At 37.2% G+C, this 22,690-nt stretch overlaps 6 protein-coding genes across 6 annotated transcripts; 3 read left to right on the top strand and 3 right to left on the bottom strand.

Annotated features, from left to right (window-relative positions):
• The first annotated feature begins 3,697 nt into the window (after window positions 1-3,697).
• On the top strand, window positions 3,698-10,992 carry LOC145213764 (protein-cysteine N-palmitoyltransferase HHAT-like protein). Its single transcript, XM_080082153.1, has 8 exons — window positions 3,698-5,236; window positions 6,030-6,218; window positions 7,152-7,379; window positions 8,085-8,241; window positions 8,808-8,994; window positions 9,742-9,934; window positions 10,576-10,690; window positions 10,759-10,992. The coding sequence occupies exons 1-8, from the start codon at window positions 4,877-4,879 to the stop codon at window positions 10,860-10,862; spliced, it is 1,533 nt and encodes a 510-aa protein (XP_079938279.1). The 5' UTR covers window positions 3,698-4,876; the 3' UTR covers window positions 10,863-10,992.
• LOC145213767 (DAZ-associated protein 1-like) lies at window positions 10,922-12,667 on the bottom strand. The gene has a single exon (XM_080082156.1). The coding sequence runs from the start codon at window positions 12,194-12,196 to the stop codon at window positions 11,126-11,128; it is 1,071 nt and encodes a 356-aa protein (XP_079938282.1). The 5' UTR covers window positions 12,197-12,667; the 3' UTR covers window positions 10,922-11,125.
• Window positions 12,668-13,349: 682 nt separating this feature from the next.
• LOC145213766 (uncharacterized) lies at window positions 13,350-15,465 on the top strand. The gene is made up of 7 exons (XM_080082155.1): window positions 13,350-13,834; window positions 13,930-14,024; window positions 14,294-14,676; window positions 14,748-14,823; window positions 14,885-15,110; window positions 15,170-15,269; window positions 15,332-15,465. The coding sequence occupies exons 1-7, from the start codon at window positions 13,735-13,737 to the stop codon at window positions 15,447-15,449; spliced, it is 1,098 nt and encodes a 365-aa protein (XP_079938281.1). The 5' UTR covers window positions 13,350-13,734; the 3' UTR covers window positions 15,450-15,465.
• Window positions 15,466-15,721: 256 nt separating this feature from the next.
• Window positions 15,722-16,257, bottom strand: LOC145213771 (small ribosomal subunit protein uS10-like). Its single transcript, XM_080082161.1, has one exon. The coding sequence runs from the start codon at window positions 16,131-16,133 to the stop codon at window positions 15,771-15,773; it is 363 nt and encodes a 120-aa protein (XP_079938287.1). The 5' UTR covers window positions 16,134-16,257; the 3' UTR covers window positions 15,722-15,770.
• Window positions 16,258-16,365: 108 nt separating this feature from the next.
• Window positions 16,366-18,890, top strand: LOC145213770 (NADH dehydrogenase [ubiquinone] iron-sulfur protein 4, mitochondrial-like). The gene is made up of 5 exons (XM_080082160.1): window positions 16,366-16,601; window positions 16,684-16,870; window positions 17,715-17,887; window positions 18,126-18,205; window positions 18,680-18,890. Exons 1-5 carry the CDS (start codon window positions 16,549-16,551, stop codon window positions 18,781-18,783), a joined length of 597 nt encoding a protein of 198 aa, XP_079938286.1. The 5' UTR covers window positions 16,366-16,548; the 3' UTR covers window positions 18,784-18,890.
• LOC145213769 (ADP-ribosylation factor-like protein 15) lies at window positions 18,789-22,532 on the bottom strand. The gene is made up of 5 exons (XM_080082158.1): window positions 22,102-22,532; window positions 21,593-21,737; window positions 21,064-21,123; window positions 20,790-20,998; window positions 18,789-20,247 (listed from the first exon to the last, which is right to left on the bottom strand). Exons 1-5 carry the CDS (start codon window positions 22,153-22,155, stop codon window positions 20,080-20,082), a joined length of 636 nt encoding a protein of 211 aa, XP_079938284.1. The 5' UTR covers window positions 22,156-22,532; the 3' UTR covers window positions 18,789-20,079.
• Window positions 22,533-22,690: the final 158 nt, after the last annotated feature.

Raw genomic sequence — 22,690 nt, forward strand, 5'->3', positions numbered from 1 at the left:
ATAGAAGACATTGCAGTATCACAAATTAAAACATACACGAATCGTAAATTTATTCGTCAGTCTTGTCTTGAACATTTTATAGTTACCGCTCATTTTATATTTCATTTACGTTTACTATCACCTTTATACGACCTTTACTTGAACGAGTAATCGCCGATTTTGGATCACGCACCAGGCATGGCGAAACTTATTTGCTGTATTAAAACGGAAACCATAAGGGTCATATCTTTCTTTGCGTGGTGACATTTTCCATTTTTTCCGTCACGAACAAACAGATAGGGGGTGATTAATATTTAATGTAATGAGTACGAATTGGGTGACATTGAAGGCAGGGTTCCATAATTACTCAATCATTACCGCACTCCGTGTGAAAATCGAATATATCGATGCGTTTTTACGTATTTGCTGCAAGACTTCGATGCTAAACAAAGCACAGGTTGTTGCATACATCTCATATAAGTTATAGCTGGTCTGTTGTTGTCACACAAATTGAACACTTGTCATTTGCAGGATCGCAGTGGGATTCCATGCTTTTTATTTTTTACATTTCTTTGCTTTAAAACAATAAGCCGAGGTCACTTTGCGGGTAGATTTCGGTCTTTGGATCAACGCAAACCCGACTCACTATAAGTTGTGAAAGCTTCTCAAGATCAGCCATTTAATTGACTTGGTTTGAATTTGTTCCCGTACATTATTGAAGGTCACAACTGGTCAATAAAGCGTATTTATATCCCAAGTTCAAAGATTGAAAGACATTAACCCTTTGGTATAATAGAGTAGACCGTCCCAATCAAAATGCTTTTAGCAGAATAGTGGAAAAGCAGTTGGTCAATAAACGAAATTCATGTTCCATATACTGTACTGTTATAACCCAGATTTGCAGTTGGTTTTTATCCGTTTTCAAATATTTTAATGCCACAATAAAACGGCAAATGTTAACACGAGAACTTATATCGGAAACTGAATGAAGGTTTTTTCGTAATATTTAAATATTTGCATACACAACTAAAAAATGTTTCTCTGTTTTGGAAATTTACTACATGTAAACTTTCCCTTCTTATAAAAAATGTTCTAGGCATTTCCAAAAGCAGCCAGTTTTAGATTTTGCTAAAATACCAAAACCATTCAACAATTTTCTGCAAGGTAAATTTTTTAATTTTTTTTCCAAAACACACGTGGCACTCATAAATTAATAAATGTCAGCCACTTTGCGTTAAATTGATGCGGTCAACTCATAAATATGCAAGTGGTTAAATTGGAATGGACCTAATGATATTTTGATGTTTACCGTCCAAGCTGTACTACATGGGAAACGTTCATTAAATTGCATTGAACATTACGAAATATAGTTCAAGGAAAAGATGATTAGGCGCTATTGTCGTCTTGAGCGTCAATTACTCTCCATTAGATTCAAAAATAGGGTTTCTAATAGAAGACATTTCATAAGGTGATCCTATTTCATTTAAAACGTATGTAAAAGACGATCACATAAAAAACTTAACTTTATTTTTGGGATTGCGTTGTTTATTTATTACATTGTTTTGTCAGACATTAATATTCTTGTTTTTTTACGAACTTTTGAAGCAGTGTTTTGATCCCGAAACCACAAAAATAATCAACTAAAAAGTATAAATAAGTCATTGTTTGTTTTTTTCATTTAGCCAAAGAACCTTAACCTTAATACAAGCTACCAATATACTAGCATAGTGCTAGTACCAAACATATATGCGGTACCGCGGGTTTCTGTGGTACCAAACGTACCTATGGTACCATAAATACTTGCGGCATTTAAATCACACCTGTTAAACTGTTACAAGTGGATTTAACACCAGAGATTATATCCTTATGATAATGCTAGCCCCTATATCGAACACGGCTGTGATTGATTGCTTGGCAGTGAAATGCGGTAGTTGTTGATAACAAAGGATTATCAAGATATTGCTCGCTGCGAAATTGAAACGTGCTCGGATTTTACTTCAAATATAGTTTGCCCTTTAGTGTGACCTTCGCTAAGGTCATTTACATAGCGCGCTTGAGTGACATTGAATAAAACACTATTGTAACGTAAACACGACGCCCTATCACTGCGCGCAAGCCGTGTTGGAGGCGTTTTAATGAAGAAAGTTGGATTTATAAATGAGTGTGCCATTATCACTGGTCACTATGAAGGCTTCACGGCTGATTTTTAATAATGAATACACGTTCAAAAATACGTTTATGTGGCCCTGTGTTAAGTGCATAAAGGATACTGATTATAGGGCTCATTTATTTCTATGCAGAACACGGACACAAAACAGCAACCACACGCTACTTGTTCCTTAAACAAGTTATTTATTGTAAGAAACAGCCAGTAGAAATTGCGTGGTCCGATCGCCGATCAGAGATAATGAAAAGTGAAAGGTTGGATCCAACGCTGTGACGGTCCAATGAGCGGAAGGTCACCATTTATCGGTCGGTGGAAGTCGCCGTTCGGCGGTTTCTAAAGATGAACTTTATGCACAACAGGTTTTATTTCTATTCGTATTATCATCTTCCTACCGACTGTGTTCTACATAAACTGAATAAAAACTCACGAAACTGCTGTAGCTTATGACAAAATTTTTGTCTTACTTAGGCTACATCTACACAATATTATCCAATGTATTCCACCTTTGGGTACTGCTTTTATACATCCGATGTATTCAAATTTATTACCTTTTCTATTATTTAGCCTAAACAATATCCGGCAAAATGGTTCCTACGTTCTCAAGTATTTTAATATTGCAAAACAGCTACAGTTTCAGCAGGGCACAGCTGCGAAACACCATTATTCAAATTTTATGTTTTTTTACAACTTTATTAGTAAATTAGTTATGGGGTTCGAGCCCAGGACGCTCTAGAGCAGGAGCAACCTTTTTTGCACTGCGGACCGTTTTTTAAACTGAAATTTTATCGCGGACCGGCCTTCAAAGAACTCGGGCGCTCTAGAGCAGGAGCAACCTTTTTTGCACTGCGGACCGTTTTTTAAACTGAAATTTTATCGCGGACCGGCCTTCAAAGAACTACAAATATTTGTTAATAAAAACGCTTAAATTAGTTTATCATCCCAGGGATACATGGGCAAAATGTTTTAAGGCATTAACCTTGAAAATTACACAGCCCGGTAACGAACTCCTCGCGGGCCGGCGGTTGCCGACCACTGCACCACGGTACGAATGCCGATCGGCGATCAGGTATTTTATGTCGGCGTATGGGTCACTATGCAGCTGCCAAGTGGCAAAAACATTTTTTCAACATTCAACACTAGCGGCAGCAGCGCGCTCTAAAACGCATGTCACGGGGGGCTTCCCCTAATATGCGCGTCAAGTCCTGGTTTTGACTGCAGGGCAAATCGGAGCGTCAAATGTAAACAACGTAAACGGGTTACACTGTAATGTTGTTTAGGTTTATTACGAATACAAAGGCAACAGCTAGACTGAAGTAAGTTACCGCATAGCCAAGAATCAGTCTCGGGCAAAGAATTTGAGTGTAATGTAAATGAAGTATGAAGACTTAGTATGTCAAGTGAATATGAAACAACATAGATGTTATGCTTGTTAAACGCACTATCATGGTCAGGACAGACTATAAAATGAAAAGGACCGATGTGTTTTGTATTGGTAAGACTATAATTTTGGTCGATTAAATAAACATAGGTTCAAGGCTGTTTGAATTGGGAAAACAAATGGCGTCTGAATCTAACTCTTATGTTTTCGTGATTACAATTTGAGTTCTTAAAACCTCGATATACCGGAATGTAAAGAGCTCCCTTGTGATGCGTGTTTATACACGCCAACGGTTACAACCACGTTTTGTGACGTTTGCATGATGATTATGACGCAACTGTTGCTTAGACACTGTACCCGAAGGCTGCGTTTGTAAAGTTATTGTGCATGAAGAGAGTATGATTATTGTATAACTTATTTCTGGTATATGCGACATGCAAAAAGCTGGCACTTTATTTATGATGACTGTTTTATTGCGGGGCAATGAACAATATAAACCTGGCACTGGTTTTAGCACAAGTGTGCCAGCAATACAGCCGATATGGGTATAGGTACATAGTAAGTTGCTTAAACATGACAAAGCACAACATATAAACCACTAAGGTTGCATGTAAGAGTTTTACAATTAATTAAATTGAAGGTTACACGTGACAATTATAACCGTAATAGTTATTAGTTAAGCTTGTGCAGTGTCAAGCGCCAGCGGCGAGGTCAAAGTCAAGTTCAGAATGACTGAAGTTCAAAAGCAGTGACTGTGAAGAGCAAATACTATAGCGGGCGTTGAATAGAGTTTTAAATAGATTTGAACGAACTGGTTCAACCCTGATAAAATGACACGTAGACAACACGACAAGGACATTTAGTTAGTTGCTGAGATATGTTTTCCACGAACCAGAGCAAACACAAAAAACGCAACTACGTTAGTTTGTATACAACAGTTTAACCACAGTAATAAGATAGTTAATTGACAGTACGAGATAAGCCCAGGTACCACTTAACCAAAGGAAGGACAGTTTATTTTGGTCAAAACGTAATAGTACAGCAGTTGTTCTGAAGCAATGTTGGTAAATGGCATGATTTAATGTTTGCACATGCATTATACCATGTACAGGAACCTAGGCCTACTTACGTGTCCACATACTTTAGTCAGATAACTCAGATCAAGCTTTACATATGTCTTACTATTGCTGTTTTAGTAAGTTATTCCCCTTGCTGTGTTACTATGTTTTGTTTCGATTTGCAGTAACATAGCCCGACCAAAGTGCTGTAAATAGGTTACTTGTGGGCCAGCACATAAACCGCTTTGCTCACAGAGTGTATTCTTCGAAAAGAAGCTTTTAATCGTGTTACACATGTCTGACAACGCACAAAGGCAGTCAGTGGACCATCAAAGTCGACTGAACGTGTACATCAACAATGTAAAAACCAAACTAAACGGATTCAGTACAGAATGTAAAATACATTTGCTGATTCTCGCCAACGTTGCCGTGTTTTCCCTCTACCACGTGTTTATGGAATCAGTGGACCATGACAGTGACGTCACCGTCGCGAAACAGCGCGTTTTGGGGGAGGGCTGGTGGGCGATGTCGCGCAAAAAAGACATCGCGGATTTCGAGTGGAGTTTTTGGTTTTCAGAAGCCCGTTTTGCTCTCATCTCTATGCTTGTGTCACATACTGTAGTGAGCCTTTTGTGCAAGAGAGTTCTGCCTGAGGTAAGTCCGCTCGTAGCTAGTGTATTTCCACTCATTTATAAACAAAGTTTAGGAAATGCAAAAACGCCGATCGTCAGTGGACTTCCCGTCTAAAGATACATAATATTTGCTTGGTTCTGACTATACTTCCCTCTAAAGGCGAGTTTTCGAGGAACTGTTGCAAGCAAATGTCAAAGTACTAACAAAATTGTCAACATTTTTTTAATCGTTTTATATCAGTTAGACCAGGGGTCGGCAACCTTTTTGCACTGCGGACCGTTTTTGAAAGTGAAATTTTATCGCGCACCGGTCTTCAAAAAACTACAAATATTTAGCAATAAAAACGACTAAATGAGTTTATCATCCCCGGGATACATGGGCAAAATGTTTTATAGGATTTAACCTGAAATATAGGGCCGCGGACCGGCGGTGGCCGACCACTGAGTTAGACAATGTCACATGCTGTTTTACATGCGTAAAATGCGAAATCATTAAAATATCTTCTAAGCTCATTCTTTGAAAATATTTGTATAAATATAAATATAGAAAACGGAAGTTAGGTAATGGTTCGACCAAGATGACTTACTTTATTATTATTATTAGAACGTCTCGACAAAGTTATATCATTAAAATAATAAATAATACAGTCAACTCTGATGGCTGCTCTAATGTCGTAATTTGACTTTGACTGAAGTTTAGAGAAAGTTGATTATAAACTTGATTTCGATTGCCGGCCCAAAACACGTGTAAAAATACCCTATGTTTAACCATGGCATACACACATATTCACAACAATTTTACATCTATTCTTTAGGCTCGCGATGCCATCCTGCTCGCACATGACATCTTGTGGGTATACGGTCTACTGGGTGGAAGTTACATCATAACTATGACGTTACTGTGTGTCGCGTATTTTTATGTGACGCAATTCAATGACGAAATGTACCTGTGGTGTTTAACTGTCGGTTTGTTGCTGACGACGCAGATTACGTCAATTGACAAGGTACGTTGCAGTATTTGTTGATTAAAGCAGTTTGTTTTAAAATTGTCTGAAAACCCAACACAATTTGATCAATTTCCTGGGTTACATGGCTTATTAATCTCATATCTTAACTAATAGTGATGGGACGAGTACCCAGTACTAGGTACTCGGTATCGAACGATTTCAGTGGTATCGATACTCGTACTCGGTATCGAAATATTTTGTCTCAGTTTTCGACACCAACGTGCGAGTACCGAAGGCCGATTTACACCATAAGAATACGGGCAACTTTTGGCCAATATTTGCTTCGGACAGTACAAAATTGGAAAAAAGTCCCGCCAGTTTATACGTACGTCTTTTTCGCTATCACGTGGTGATTACATTTTTCGGCATATGTGTGCGCACGCCTGTACCCCGAGCATGGCAGATAAATTAGCTAGTGATATACAACTAAGTACAACACTACACTTAAGTACTCGGTATCGAAGGTATATACATGTGGTACTCGTACTCGCTTCAAAATCTGGTATCGTCCCATCACTATTAACTAATGAGTTTGCTTGGAAGAATGCATTAAAACCAAAACTTGACTGTTTCATTTACAACGTCACATTTTTATGTTTTTTATCATAAGCTTTAGAGAATTGATCAAACAGGTATAATGGATTAGCCTACTGCAGTTGACTTTGGTCTTTGATTTCATGCATAGGAGTTTATAGTATAAATACTAATTAGGGACCATTGGGCTTCATTAATAAAATCGTTTTACCGTTCCCCCATACCTCAAAGTGACTCAAGTGTATATAAATGGGTGTAACTGATGATGGCATGGGCATTTGCCGAAACGGTTAAAAAAACAAAGCATGACGCTTTTTACGTCTATTTGAGCCGCTGTTTTCACCTTAAAATCGTTCTTACCTATATACTGAAAGTTCAACGTATACCCGTTGGCAGGTTTTGTCCCACCTTGGTTCCAACACATATTCTGTGATGGCCCACTCTTCGTTTGTGTTCGCAATATTCCGCTGCTCCAGCTTCGGACTGGAACGTTGTAAACCTCGGACAAAAGCTGATGAGTCGAGTGAAAACACCTTCAGTTTGTTTCAGTTGTTTCGTTACAACTTCTATCTTCCTTGCTACTTCTTTGGGCCAGTCATGACCTTCGATTGTTTTGTGCGAAAGGTGGGTTTTTTTTTTCACTGGCTTCGAACGCAGAACACTCCCGGAGACGAATCCCGATCAGGTTTTTTTTATGTCTGTATATGGGTCAGGCGCGCCGAACCATTCGGCCAAGTTTCTGCCGCGAACGGTGGGTCAACTAGAGAAGAGCTTCTCCACATCCTAGTAGCGACCACCTCTGGGCGTTTCCTATAGGCTGATTAAGTGGGTGTGATCATAATAGGCAACAGTAGCAGTGCTGCCAGAAGGTCATCATTTCTAAAAGCGCTGTACTTTTCAGGACCAGCTCAAATAGCGTATTGCAACGTAAATTAACGGCGAGCTCAATTTACTGTCAATTAACTGCTTGCAAGGACGCTTGTATGTTAAAATACCTGAAAAAAAAACGAAATGATCTTTTGGCTACACGTAACTTGATTTCAAGAAGGACAAAACGCTTCCCAAGCAACACTATAGGCTACATACATCAGATTACGTTCGTGGGTGAAAAATTTACAAATAAATAATGTGAAACTGAGCGTGAATTAAAAAGGTTGCAGAAAGCAATGTGTTTTTAAGCTTTATGGTTTGTGTATTGGTGGTGGGCCTATTTTAATTTTAACCGTACGAATAGATTTTTCATAACTTGTCTTCTGGTGTGCCGTGTTTAAAATCTAACTGCCTACATTGTTAAAACCTTTATCCTAAACGACTCTTTTCTGCAAAAAGGAAGAAACTTCTTCAGAAACTCCTCAACGCATTCTAATGGACGTTGCACGCATCATTGGATACGTGGCAGCCATCGATTTTCTTCTACATTATTTTCACATTTCGTCACTTCCACTGGATGCCGAATTTATGCGGGGTGCTCCATCGATTGTGCTGGGTAAGTGTTGCTTTCTATTTTGCATGTTTCTTGTTACGGAGCAAAAATACTCGGCACGTATTTGAGAGGAATTTCAAGCAATGTTATTTAACTTGACGGGGTCAATAAACAACGCGATTTGTTTGTTTGTTAATTGTAACATATCAAGTGGTGGCAATTTTTTTGTCAGCCGGTTCTATCATAAAAGTCATATTTTTCAGCAGGTTCTGTTACAAAAAGTCCATGGACAGTAACCAGTAATGCTAACCGGTTCGCTGATCTCATAAAATTTCGTGAGACGGTTCTATAGAACCGGTGCGAACCGGCTGAATAACACCACTGAACATATCTTATTCTGTTTCGCATTGACGTGTTTTAGAGTCAAATTTGTATGTGCATATTTTTTACAGTAGATGGATAAACAAAAAGCACGTGCTCTCAAGCATGTGGTAGATATATTCCCAAGCTAGTTAGGAGTCATGATATTATTGTGTACATTGTTTTCATTAACGCTAATATTTTGTGTGCAAGAATGTTTCATACCACGTTGGGGAAATGTGTTAAAGATTACCTTGTCTTTTATTCAGGCTTCTTGGCTTTCGCAAATGTGTTTTTGGACTGGATGAAAGGTCGACTCCTGTATACAATATCAGGCAGTATCGCAAAACATGTGGATGAATATGATGACGCCCCAAAGTGTTGCAAAAACATCGCCACCATCTACACATTCGCTGACACTTACTTTGATCGGGGCATTCAACACTGGATATGCAGGTAGCCAATAGTTTGTTAATTTAACCCGTGCAACAGTTTAAATGCTGCAACAAACGACACAATAATGCGTATCACCCCTGATCTAAACGGCAGGTTCTTAACTTGGGTCGCAAGAGTTGTTCCAGACGCTAATGATCAGAACTAACGAATATACCAAAGTATCAGTTACTTTGTCAAAAACAAAACAGAGGTTGCAAGAACTGATTGGAGACTTTAATAGGGACCAGACCAGAAGAAAAGTGGCGAGTTTCTTTATGGACTCGTATGTTTCAGCACGAGCACTTTTTGTAAAAAACAAGTATTGTTAGGATGGGTTACATCAGTGTTTTTGAACGTTTCTGTGGTTCACGGTTCCCTAGAGAAGAATGAACAGTTTTGCCTGACCCATGTGGCTTATTCACAAGCTGTTGTAAGACTTCGGATAAAATCGCGAGTTCTATCGTAACGAACAATGTCAAAGTGAAAAAACATTCCAAAAATGCTTGGCGGCACCCCTGAAACATACAAATCGCATCCTAGGGTGGCGCCCAACCAAGGATGGGAACTATTTCGTTACACAAAATTAGGCAAAGTGGGGCAGGAACTTGGCCGAATGGTCCGGCGCGCCTGACCCATATACAGACATAAAAAAAAAACGATCGGGATTCGTTCGAACCCCGCGAAAAGGCAAAGTTAAAAACCCGTAATAATACCCAATGGTTTAAAACACGCGAAATATTATCTAAAAAACGTGCAATCTTCTTACAGATATGTCTACGACCCTCTTGGTAAAGGTCATGAGCAACTACACAAAGAAGCACTTGCTGGTGGTGTTTCTTTTGTGGTTGTGGTCCTTCTTCAAGGAGTTGGCACCCAGACACTTCTGTGGGCTTTTCTAAATTGGTTCGGGTTGACCTTCGAATTTTACCTGAACCAGCGATTTAAAAAAACTCAATACAAGGTGAATAAGAATGGAAAACTGAATTCAGGATGTGTGTCCGAGAGGCATTTTCAGCCAATAGCGTGCTGCTAGCTCCTGGTTAACAAGATAATCATATGTAAGCATGAAATGCGGTCCTCAAAGAGCTTGGGTTCATATTCAAACACAAAAAAGATTTAGAATTTTGTTGAAATTTTTTTTAGGAACACTATGCACGGACTTGAAAAGTAGTTTAATCATAAACATTACTGCCAAGGTAGTGGTGTATATAGAATACATCGTGTAGACGTTTCGACAATCTCTGTTGTCATCATCAGTACATGTTTTCAATACAGCTTGATTGAAAACATGTACTGATGATGACAACAGAGATTGTCGAAACGTCTACACGATGTATTCTATATACACCACTACCTTGGCAGTAATGTTTATGATTAAATTTGTTGAAATTTTCTTTGCAAATCAACACAAGTGCAATTCATTTCGTTATTGGACTTGTTGGCTTTAAAAAACTTATTGTGGGCAAAAGTAAAAAAAAATGTTCAGGAAACTGTTGGTGAACTATCTTGAGAAGTAAAAAAAAAACAAAGAGCTAGTTCAATTGAAAACCAATCTCATTCGTCAAATGCTAAATACATGGTGCATTTTAATTTATTTTACAGCGTGTCAAGATGTTGTTTCTTGGTCTCAACTACTGGTGTATTCTCCTCTTTAACTGCATTGGAATAAATGGAGTGAACTCGTTCGGTTGGTACTTCAGCAAGCTATTCATTCAAGGTACTTATAATAAACTGTAAGTATGTTTCTCACTACAGTTTAAGCATATCACATGTAATTTAATGCAGGTGGATTTGTTGGGATTCTACTTACTTACCTACTTGGATATTCTTATGTGTGTGTCAACATGGAGGTGCAAGAAAAACAACACAAGGATATAAAGAAGGAATAACGCATTGCTTAGGCTTTTATATGTAGCCAATGTATTCGTAGCTTTTTCAAACTGCAGTATGTACTAAAAAAGCACTTTTTATTTGACAACTTTATGCACAAAACAAATAAAAGGATCATAATAAAACGAACTGAAAGTTATCTACAATGTTTCAATGTTGGCTGCTTCAAACAAATTTAAAACTGCAAAGCAATTTACTTTAAAAACACATTTGGATTTATTTACTGAAGGATGACAATGTGTTAAAAGAAAACAAAAATCATTTAACGCTTATAGGGATGATAGCCAGTCTTGTTAGCACCTACATTGTCTTTGCGTCCACCATCAGTGGCTGGTGCTTGGGCGTTTGAATTGTCACCCTGACCCCCCGATTTATTATTACCATATGTGGGTCCATATGAAGATCCATACTGATTGTATTGTCCCATTTGCTGATAACCATTCCCTTGTCCTTGTCCTTGATTCTGATTTGTTGCTGCACCAGTTTGATTCGGCATCTGTTGTTGAGTGTATCCACCGTACCCACCATAGCCAGAATACATGTTTCCACCAGCTTGCTGGGCCCCAGGCCCTCCATAGCCTCCATAACCATACCCCTGGTTTGGGGGCATATACCCACCTGATGGTCCCATCATAGGTTGCTGCATGCCGTACCCATAACCCCCTGCACCATTCCAGTTCCCTTGCATTTGGTTGTTGTAACCTTGACCCATGTTACCTTGGCCTCCACCATAGTTGTTGGAGTTACCCCATTGGTTATTTTCTTGTGAATTATAGTTACTGCGGTTTGAGCTATCCCTTGGTTCTGCTTTCTTTGCTTCTACACGTTTCCCGCCAACTTCATGGTAATGTTTGCTGATTGCTTTTTGTGCACCATCCGCATCTGAAAATGTCACAAATCCAAAGCCCTTATTTTTATTGTCCAACTTGCTAATGGCAAAATTGACTTCGAGAACTGTTCCAAAAGAGTTAAAGTATGACTTCACTTCTTCCTCACTAATGTCCCTGGGAAGACCACCAACAAAAATTTTATGGGTAGTGACATGCAAGCGGTCAGCTTCCTTTTTCTTTTGTTGAACATCCTTCGGGGTACATGGCTTTGCGTCAACCTGTTTTTCATCCAAAACATGGGGCCTTGCCTTCATAACTGCAGCAACGCTGTCCGGATTTTCAAACTTGACAAAACCAAATCCTCTCGGGTTGTCAGTCACTTTATCTTTCATCACTTTGCATTCAATCACCATTCCATACTGACTGAAATAATCTCTCATTTTGTCGTCGGTGGTCGCCCAAGATAAACCACCAACAAAAAGCTTACCGGCATCATCAGACATATTCAATGATATAATATTATAATACTAATATAGGTATCAGTACGCTATAATATTGTATAGAATACACAAAACAATTTACAACACCACTCAACTTCGAAAAGACCAACATTTAGTACAATAGCATTTGTTTGTGAATAGTTACTTACCTGTAACGTTTTTTTGTGAAAAAGTGCACAAAATAACAACTTAAACTAACCAAACGAGTAAAATTATATTATTTATTTCATACGTCCTATATAAACCTACTTGGTATGTTTTGTATTAAGTAATAAAGTCTACACCTACAGTTACATTACCGTATGTACCAGTCTATGGCCTACCATATGTTACCATATAAACTGTACATTACAAATACGGTAATTACCTGCAATTGGTCGGGCAGGACAGCAGGGCCAGTGCGTGCTAATTTTTTTGTCCTTTTGTTTTCCGACAAGCTGGAAAATCTGGCGCAAACACGACACACAAATGAACAAAAAAAACTTGACAGACAAAAGCCGAGATTGCAAATTCGGCGTGACCTAGAAACAAAAGCAGCGGTCAGTAATCTTACGTTGCAATCCGTACGTTTATATTTTAAATACAATTATTTAGGCCAGGGAGTCGAACCGGAACTGAACCCGAACCCGCGAACCGGTTTGAGCGGTTAAATTCATTAAACCCGAACCGAACCCGAACCGCAAATTACGATTTTCTAAAAACCCGAACCGGAGTTGAACCCCATATTTTGTTTGGCGTTGAACCCGAACCGGAACCGAACCAGTAAAAAATGCAGTCTGTCTTATATTTTGTGTTTTTTTAAAAAACAGCGCACTAAAGAATACGCGAGATAACACTTATATAGGCCGTGTCAAAAATAACAGTGCAGGGGCAAAATTTTTTTGGAGTTTGATAAGGCCAGGTAGTGAGGTAGATGATGGGTAGAATGAAATTAAAACGAATAAAAATTTGAACCGGGTTAAAAACCGCAAACTGGTTCGGACCAGATAATTTGCCCAAACCGGAACAAAACCCGAACCCGAAAATATACATTTTTATAAACCGGAACCGAACCCGAACCCTTAAAAACAAAACGAAGTAAACCCGAACCGAACCTGAACCCATATGACAAACGGTTCGACTCCCTGATTTAGGCATTGAGACTTTTTCGTGTTGTGTAGTTTGTAAACGCTTTCCTGAAAAAATTATTTTGTACATTAAGACACATTATTTCAGTGTGCCTTGTATAAGATCATGAACAAATCGCCAAAAGTTGTTGTTACCGTGTTCACAAATATATATTTTCATGAAGACATGATGTCAGAAAATGAAGCTTTTGTTGGTCCCAACCCCAGTTGGAAAATCTCGTGTTTCGTAAAATCACCTCCGACGCATAAAGCGTCATCAAAGCAAAGGTATTGGACCACAAACTATTTTGGCACCACCAAAATTTTCGTCTACCTACGCCACTGCTACGCCTGACATCATTTGCTTTTCTCCCAAGTGCAACAGTTTGTGTTTGGCGGCTGTTGTTTGATGTTTTATTGAAGGAAACTCATTACATGTCAATGGCAAACACAAAAATAAAATGCAGGAAGTGCAGGGGCTACCTCATGGACACGACATGCATTATTTCTTCCCACCACACAGTATTAAATGAAGGTAAATGTTTGTCCACATTTTTCAGCTAGAATTTTTTTTTACTTAGTTTGTTTACTGTGTGACTATTGTTTTAATTAATTGTTAAATTCATGTAGACCCTGAGGTTGATTGTGAAGAAGACAAAGCATCAACAGTTTGGTTTTTAGACTCTGATGAATCACCAGAATGGGTTAAAAGTGGAATTGATAAGGTGTTTTTTACTTGACTTTAGTGTAATTTAATCATAAACATTACTGCCAAAGTACTGGTATATATAGAATACATTATGCAGACGTTTCAACAATCTACAACCCGCACTGATGATGACAACAGTAATTGTTGAAACGTCTGCATAATTTTATACACTAGTACTTTGGCAGTAATGTTTATGATTAAATTACTTTTTCAGACCGTGTATAGTGTTCCTTTAAGTTTAGTGTAATTCTTCCAGAATATAAAATATCTTTTTTATTTCCACAGGGAGAGTGGTCCAGTGGAAAACTAGACTGTCCACATTGCAATGGAAGGCTGGGATCGTTTAATTTTGTTCAACCAAGAAAGTGCAAGTGTTTAAAATATGTCCTCCCACCTGTGTGGATGATGAAGTCCAGAGTTGATATGGCCGTAAAACAATCCATAAAAATGACAAGTTCCACCAAATCAAGGGCTTCAGTTGATAATACCTGGCCTATTATGGACCATCCGTGCCCAACCAATCAAAACAATAATGGAAGCACCGTAACAGAAGATGGGAATGACAGTTTAAAATCTGATGATAATTTTGATAGTCCACATTGTTTGCATTTAACAGTTAAACAAAGTTTGGAAAGTTCTTCAGACATTATATTACCACCCAGCACTAGGTGAAAAGAACTTATTTTGCTTGGTGACCAATTAAATCATTTTTAACTTCACTTGTGTGTCTTTAATTTAGTGTAAAAAGAACAAAACGACACCAAATTGCTTCAGAGAAATTATTTCTTAAAAAGTGGAGAAAACTTTTGCACTTGGTAAGATTTGTTAATACAGTGCAACACAAAATTGTTTATGAATTTTTGTAAAAAAATACAGAAAAAGTATCAAGATGAATTGGATGCCTCACAATCTAAAGATGTAAATGATAAGTACAACTGCCCTGTATGTATGGAATTATATTTTCTTCCTATGGAATGTTATCCATGTGGTCATATGTTTTGTGATCCATGTCTTCGTTGTTGGAACAAACAAGTCAAAAATTCAAAGCAGTGTCCCTGCCCAATTTGCAGGACCCCAATTGAACTGACTGTGCCAAATATTGGTACTGTATATTAGTATATATGTGTAGTCATAGGAAGTTAATTGCAAGGCGTATTTCAGATGTTGGTGAAAAACTTAAAAAGGCATTTCCACTTCTGTATCGCTCTCGGAAGAAACTGCTGGTAAAAATACTAAGGTATCCATTGCCAAGCAATAAAAGGTGCTTCAGATTTTTGTTTAGTTGCACTGGCTGTTATAACTAGAAACTATTACTTTTTCTAGGCCATACACAGCAGGAGACTTTAACCATCAAGGCATCGGTGCAATATATTCAATTGTGGTTTCTGTTTTTATCTATGCAATATTGTTTCAACTTTTTCAATTTGTTGTGACTGAATAAACATATGATGTTGGGATATCTGCTTTTAGAAAGTTAATATTGCTGGTGACCATAGGAGTTCTCGAGGATATGCCTTCATCTAGGATAGGCCCATGGAATTATCAATTTTGTCAAAAATATCTGCTGGTTTAAGTTACAGTAATTATCAGCAGGTTTGGTCAGGACATCCTTGTGTTTTGACTAAACCTCATTCTAGGCGACTACATATTTTCCAGAAAAGTAAAGGTGAGCAAATTGCTGAGCTAATATGCTTGATAAACATTGAATACAAATTAAAAGAGCAGCAGAATCATTTTATTCCGGCTCACATTTCATGGCACCTTATGTGTCGGCAATAGTGACCTCAACCTCTACACCAGGCTCGATACTGATGGAGGTGATTTGCTTCACAACTTCTGAAGGGCTGTGAAGATCAATCAGACGTTTGTGGATCCTCATCTGGTAACGATCCCAGGTCTTAGAACCTTCTCCACATGGTGTTTTACGGCAGGTGATGCGCAGAATCTTGGTCGGCATACGAACCGGTCCCTTCACGCGAAGTTGTTTGTCCTTTGCCCCTTTGATCAAATCACTGCATACCTTCTCCAAACTTTGAACGTTACGGGAGGTTAAAGTGATTCTAATCTTGTGAATTGGGACATCAGACTCTTGTGGCACTTTGCCAGCTTCTTTATAAGCGCTCATGTTGAATTATACCTCAATGGGCCGACGTAATCTTGTAAAATTGATGATAAATACAAGAACAGCGGTGAGCCTTCGACGTTATGCAAGGAAAGACTCGAGCCAGCATGTTTTACGAGAAAGTGCTCGTACCCGCCCTCTTGTGGTTTGGTTATTTTATTTGGGGAGTTTAAAAAGCCCAAAATTGTATATAGAACACAAGTTTTAAAAACGTATTTTTTGGTGAAACACCCAAATCACCTGTATTTCGTTTTAATTGTTTAAAACCAAAGTGAAAAATATTTTACACACATTATTTGTCCACTTTGATATCATCCGATTAACTGACGTCACCAATTTACAACAACAAACGAACAAATTTGTCTTGTGAATTGGTTTAATGTAGCAACCAATGGTGAAGGCCATATAGTACACAAGGATGTCGCATCAGTTAACTAGGATTGTTCGGGGATTGTCTGCTACTGGAATAAGGTTAGTAATTCAATTCTTACACATGATTTAAATGGCATTTGTTTAAATAACTTGCTATTTCACTATTTCTTTGACTGTTTAGATGTCTGTCAACAACAGCTGCCCAGAGTGGACATGCAAACTTTAAAATTCATATTCCAACTTTCGTCAAAGCCACCATTTCAAAGCACAAAATCGATTATGATTTAGAAGCAAGAAAAGATCCAGATATGGAAACAATTGATTCCGAAACCCAAGCTGTACAACTGCAAATACCTACAACTGGCACAGTATGTGAAATATGTTCTGTTTTGCAATTTTTTTGACTTTAAATTTCTAATTGAAACAGGACTTTCATAATCTTTCCTTGATGAAATTGATAGTCCTTTTCATAAGCTTTTAAATATATTTTTGAAAGATGAATCTAGTTGTTATTTAATTAAAAAGTGCAAAAACGAATGTTCTTTCTTTTGCATTTTAGCTAAGTGGTAATATTTGATACAAGGAGGCCAGTTTGCAGAAAATGGCAGTTCACGATGAGATCTCAGGCTTGCAGGACCTATATGTCCCATGTGCATGGGTGCATGACCTGTAAATTCATGTGCACGACCAATTTCAGCAGGCACAAATCAAGCGATAGAGTTTAAGACAAGACAATTGATGCCGTTGGGGCACAATTTCTGCATGCAACCCCGAAAATTTGGCATGCAAAAAATTATTTAAAAATATATAAATCGCACCTGCTGGTGCCATACTCAACAGCAGTGGTTCTCAAACTTTTTTACCATGCGGCACATTAAAGAACTAAAATTTCCTTCCGCGGCACACTTCGCAGGGAAACACAACAGAAGTTGATCATAAGCTTATAATTAAGTTAACTTTCAACTTTATTGTGGTGGGTAAGTATGCTTTTTATTACCAATAACAAAATATGGGCTTTAAAACTTTGTTATGCGCACCAGTATTTCGCCGTAAAGGCCTAAAACACTAGGGAATGTATTTGCACTTCAAAAAAGAAAATATTTCGCGGCACACTTGGAAATCTCTCACGGCACACTAGTGTGCCGCGGCACACAGTTTGAGAATCACTGCTCTACAGACTGGCAAGGAGGCTCATATTTTTTTATTTTTCAGGATGCTTCATGTCTGACTGGTGTACCTGAAGAGCATATTGTGTCTAGGAAGGTCCGCATTTTTCGTCCCGCTAAAAATGCAATGCAATCAGGAAACCAAAACACAAAGCTGTGGAAAATTGAATTTGACACAATGGAAAGATGGGAAAATCCAACAATGGGTTGGGGATCAAAGTACGTTGTAGTGCAATGCTGGGTAACTTTGAAATTAGTGACAACAATGAGTGGTTGTACAGTATAGTCATAGGGGGGAATAAGTTTTTTATCAAAAGTTTTAATGCTAAAATGGGGTTAAGAAGCTAAACTTTTGTTAAATTTTAGGCTGTTCGCCTTATGTGAAATGTGAATTTGTTATGCATATATGCAACAACAACAAGATATATATATATATATATATATATTGTTTTTTCAGTGCTGATCCATTATCTAATATTTCGATGGCAATGAGTTTTAAAACCAAGGAGGATGCAATGGCATTTGTGGAAAGACAAGGTTGGGAATTAACAACTTTAACTCATAGTTGTGCCAAGGATGTCCAGCCTGGCTTATAGATTATTCAATGACTGTTAGCAATTATGCAGTCTGACTGTGTAAAGTTGTTATTTTGGTTGAGAGGGCAAAACATGAAACAAGCTTTGCAATGCAACCCAGTTTCACTGTTACATGTTTCCAGTGGTGGGATTCAGCTGGTTCGCAGCGGTTCTACAGAACCAGTGTTTTTTTAAGGTGTTTTGAGCTCATTTGACGTTAGATGGCTACACTTGCCAATCTGGCCTATTGTTTGTCACCAGCTGCACTGATGACATAAACTTCATGCTTTTTATATTTTTTACTGTTTACAAAATCACATGTCCTGAAATGGCGTAAGGTTCAAATTTTTGTGTTTATAATATTGGAATTTAAGGAATCTTAGATACTGTAAGAAGTATAAGCAAAAACAAATGCTTGATGCATTTTATGTTTAAGGTTGGTCTTGTTATGTGGATGAGGCAAAGGAAAAACAAATGCAACCGAAGTCATACGGAGCAAACTTTTCGTGGAATAAACGGACTCGGAGGGCAATGAAATAAACAACGAACATGAAATAAAGTTTATTTTTTGGTTTCATTGAACATTATTTGTTGTCGCATCATACTTGATAAATAAAACACAGATACAAGTGTCAGGAAAACAAAAATCATTTCGAAGACAAAGTTTATACTAACACAGAAAACAACACAATTCGAGCTACACTGTTGCCATTATACTTGTGTATATACAGTGTTTAAAGTTGGTAGTTAAAGAAGAAGTAACACGATGTGACCAGGTAGCAATAACGCCTAGTCAAAATTTGTCACAATTTAATGAGTAGATTAGTATTTTCATTTTTTTAGTGGTTGAGCTGGGATGAAGCATTTTAAACCACTGTTGTTTATTAAATAAAATACCAAAAATATAACCATAGTAACAATTTTTGTTGCTTAATTTAATTTGACCTGTTTTGATGTTTAAAATGTTGCAACAGCCAAAACCAATGTTGGACAACTGAGTAAATCAAATGACAGGCTGGTAGTACAAAAATATTAATATTCCATGTTTTAGAGAACAAGACATGAACTATTCAGAGACTAATTACAAAAAAAGTGAAAAAAAATTATGGAAGAAACTTTGTAATTAGATTTTTCCCAGTGTCACAGCATGTGTCTATGAAACAAACATTGCACAGCAAGATTTAACAACACAACATCACACAAAAAGCACCGTCACATATTAAGGAAGGTAAAATTTCGCAACACACAACACACATACATTTTAAAGGAATGACAACTTTGTGTCTTGCAACAAACAAAAGCTTTTCACTAAACTCAAGAGTGCACCTAATATCAACTAAAAGTTGAAAATTCAATAAAAATTTAAATGCTGCACAAAGTTCTAATAGCTGTGTAATTACCAAAACATGCTTTTTAAATGAATATGAAGTGGTCAGGGGTCGGCAATCCTGGCATGTCACAAATAGATGAAAAGTACTTTTTAATAAAATTTGACCAGCTTATTTTTAAGTTGTTGTGGTGTAATAATCTTAAAAACCCAGATACATGTGCGCTATTACACACAAAAAAGTTGGCACATAAAGTCATTGACATCTTAACAGACAAGTAAATAGGTTCATCATGGTGCTGAAAAGTTTGCCGACCCCACGACTAAATTGTGAAATACTACATTGACAAATGATCAAAACATGTTCCTGGTGTGGCTACGAAAATATAACATTTACTCACTCCTGCAACACTTCAATAACACTGGTTAAAAGTAGAATAATATGCATGAAAACAATCACGCTTTGTAAATAAAATTGGCAAATAGTCTTAAGGTAGTATACTTAAACGTTATATTCTGCCGATTGGTTGCTGTTCATTTGAATAGTATTGTTTTAAGTGGTTTCCAAAACACTCAAAGCTTACGAACAAACCGTCCACATCAATTTTGGAACTTGATTTAACAATAATATGTGGGTTTGTTTGCATTGCTTCACGTAAATGAAGCTCCTCAATGACCTAAAAAGAGTGTGGCAAATATTTAAAGCAAGTCAGGTTTACATGTGTGTTTTTAAAATTGGCTCGGCAACCTGCAATAATATAAAGTTTGATCTTATTTTAATTGTGGTTTATATTGGGTATTTGGGAAAAACACTTATGAAAAACTTGTGCACACATAACATAATAAACCCATCGAACATTAATTAGGAGTACAGCGAACATTTATTAGGCAGGTTGACTATTTAAATATATTTGATTAGCACCTCAATATTCTGTTATCATTCCAAATTAAGCTAGGGTAACTATATGCCTAGGAAATGTGTCAACTATATCAACAAATGTTTAGCTCTTCCAGCAGTTTTTTATTTTAATAGGCCAACGTTTTAATGTCCTACACGAAACACCTTCATCAGGGTAATGACATAAATCATGTCAACTACATCTTTGTAAAACAAATCAAACTATTACAAATACAAGAAGTTTAAAGTAGGATTCTCTGTTAAGACGCATATTTTATAACAACAAAAGTGCCCTTTGTAATACATATTTAAGAAACTAACCTTTGCATCAGTGCTAGTCCCGTCCAAGTCTTGTTTGTTGCATAAAATTAACCATGGTAAAGTGTGTAGGTCTGGGTGTTTTAAAGCTTGGTGGAGTTCAAGTCTTGTGTCTTCTAAACGATCGTGATTACAAGATCCATCAATCACAAAAATTACTCCTTGTGCATTATTGTAGTATCGGTGCCAGTATGTGCGAATGTTGTCACCACCTGAAATAATTTATGGGAAACATGGTTATGGCACCCACCAAACTTTGTGTACATCACATACTTACCCCCAAGCTCTTTAACTTTTACGGTGATATTGGGAAGTCGGATGTCCTTCATCAGAAATCCTTTGAACACAAAATTAGAAATGTACCAAAGTTATCATGTTATTGTTACAACAATACACATGGGTATAATGTTGTTGCCAGGCAAATTTTATAAACCTTCCTTCTTGCTCAACCATAAATTATAAACAACTACATATATTAACATTAAAAAGTATCGTTTTGACAAGAATTGTAAAAAAACAATGCTGTCCTTAAAAGCAAGGAGTGAATAAATGATAAACTGCAGACAGTGTACACAGTTTCGACCTATAAGGTCTAATCAGTGCAGCTGGTGATGAGTTGTGGCATCGCACAGACAAGGTGAGGCATGAGTTTTTACCCTGTTACTCCCAACAAACTGGAGTTTCAATGGATGGCTACACTAACCTCTCATCACCAACTGCACTGATGAGACCTTATAGGTCGAAACAGTGTGCACTGTCTGCAGTTTAGTGTTATCCTTCATTTACAAAATGTCAGGTTATATTACCCATTGTAGGAACAACAGTGTCGGAATTTTCATGCGTCAAAACAGACAGGAGAGTTGATTTTCCAGCATTTGTTACACCGATACAAATAACTTCAAATACTGGTGGCGTTGGTGCTTCTTCTTTGCAGCAAACACATTGGTATAACTGAAAGAAACACAAATTAGTTAAGGCAAGAATGGAAAAGTAAATTATTAATGGTAGACAAAGTGATACTTCAAAAAACTACAGGTGACCTTAATACATTAAATATATTTACTCAGATAAAACAACCTTATAAGTTATAATACTTGGTAAAGTTTTGTAAACAAAACAAATTGATTTTGTAACATAAGGTTTTACAAAACTATTATGACAAGAAATTCAAAAAAGCTGAAAACAATAAAAAAGTAGACAACACAACAATAGGACATATGTCCAAAAATGTGCTTGTATAAAGATTAAGAGCATTGTAATTATTTCAATTACATATTTCTTTTAATTGCACAATCATTTTCCTGTCATAACTCACAGTATAGCAACATATCCTGCAAAATCCACAGCATAGACCGCACGACTGGCTCATGTTTTGCTGGAGGAGTGAAATAATTTCCCTCCCAATTCACAAATAAACAAATGAATCACTCCATACTAACATTTATCAGAAAACTTTCACTACACAAGTTTTAAGCTGTCAGTTATTGAAAAGGGTATGTTATTTAACTAACACACCTATTTTATTAAGTGTAATTTTCGGTTAAGAACAAGATAATACTACAACTCTACAACCACAAAACAACAAACAAACACAGTGGTATATATAACAAACGATACACAGCAATATTTTAACACCATTGTCACATCATCACAAAAAACAAATAAGTAGCAACAAAAACCCAGATTTACAATAAATTCTGATCGGGAACATTTCGAAGCTTGTTAATTAACGCCAAATCCGAAAACTCTGCTAATGGATGAGACGAACTGCAAAGACAAGAGTTTTACAATGTTAGAAGCATGTGTTGTGTTTTAAGTGTTCAAATTTGATAAATATGTATTTAAGTGTTTGGATATTTTAATTTTGTAATTTTACTTGCCTTTTGACTTTGTTTTATGGAGAA

The sequence above is a fragment of the Phallusia mammillata genome, chromosome 2, assembly GCF_965637545.1.
Source record: "Phallusia mammillata chromosome 2, kaPhaMamm4.hap1.1, whole genome shotgun sequence".
Lineage (NCBI taxonomy): Eukaryota > Metazoa > Chordata > Ascidiacea > Phlebobranchia > Ascidiidae > Phallusia > Phallusia mammillata.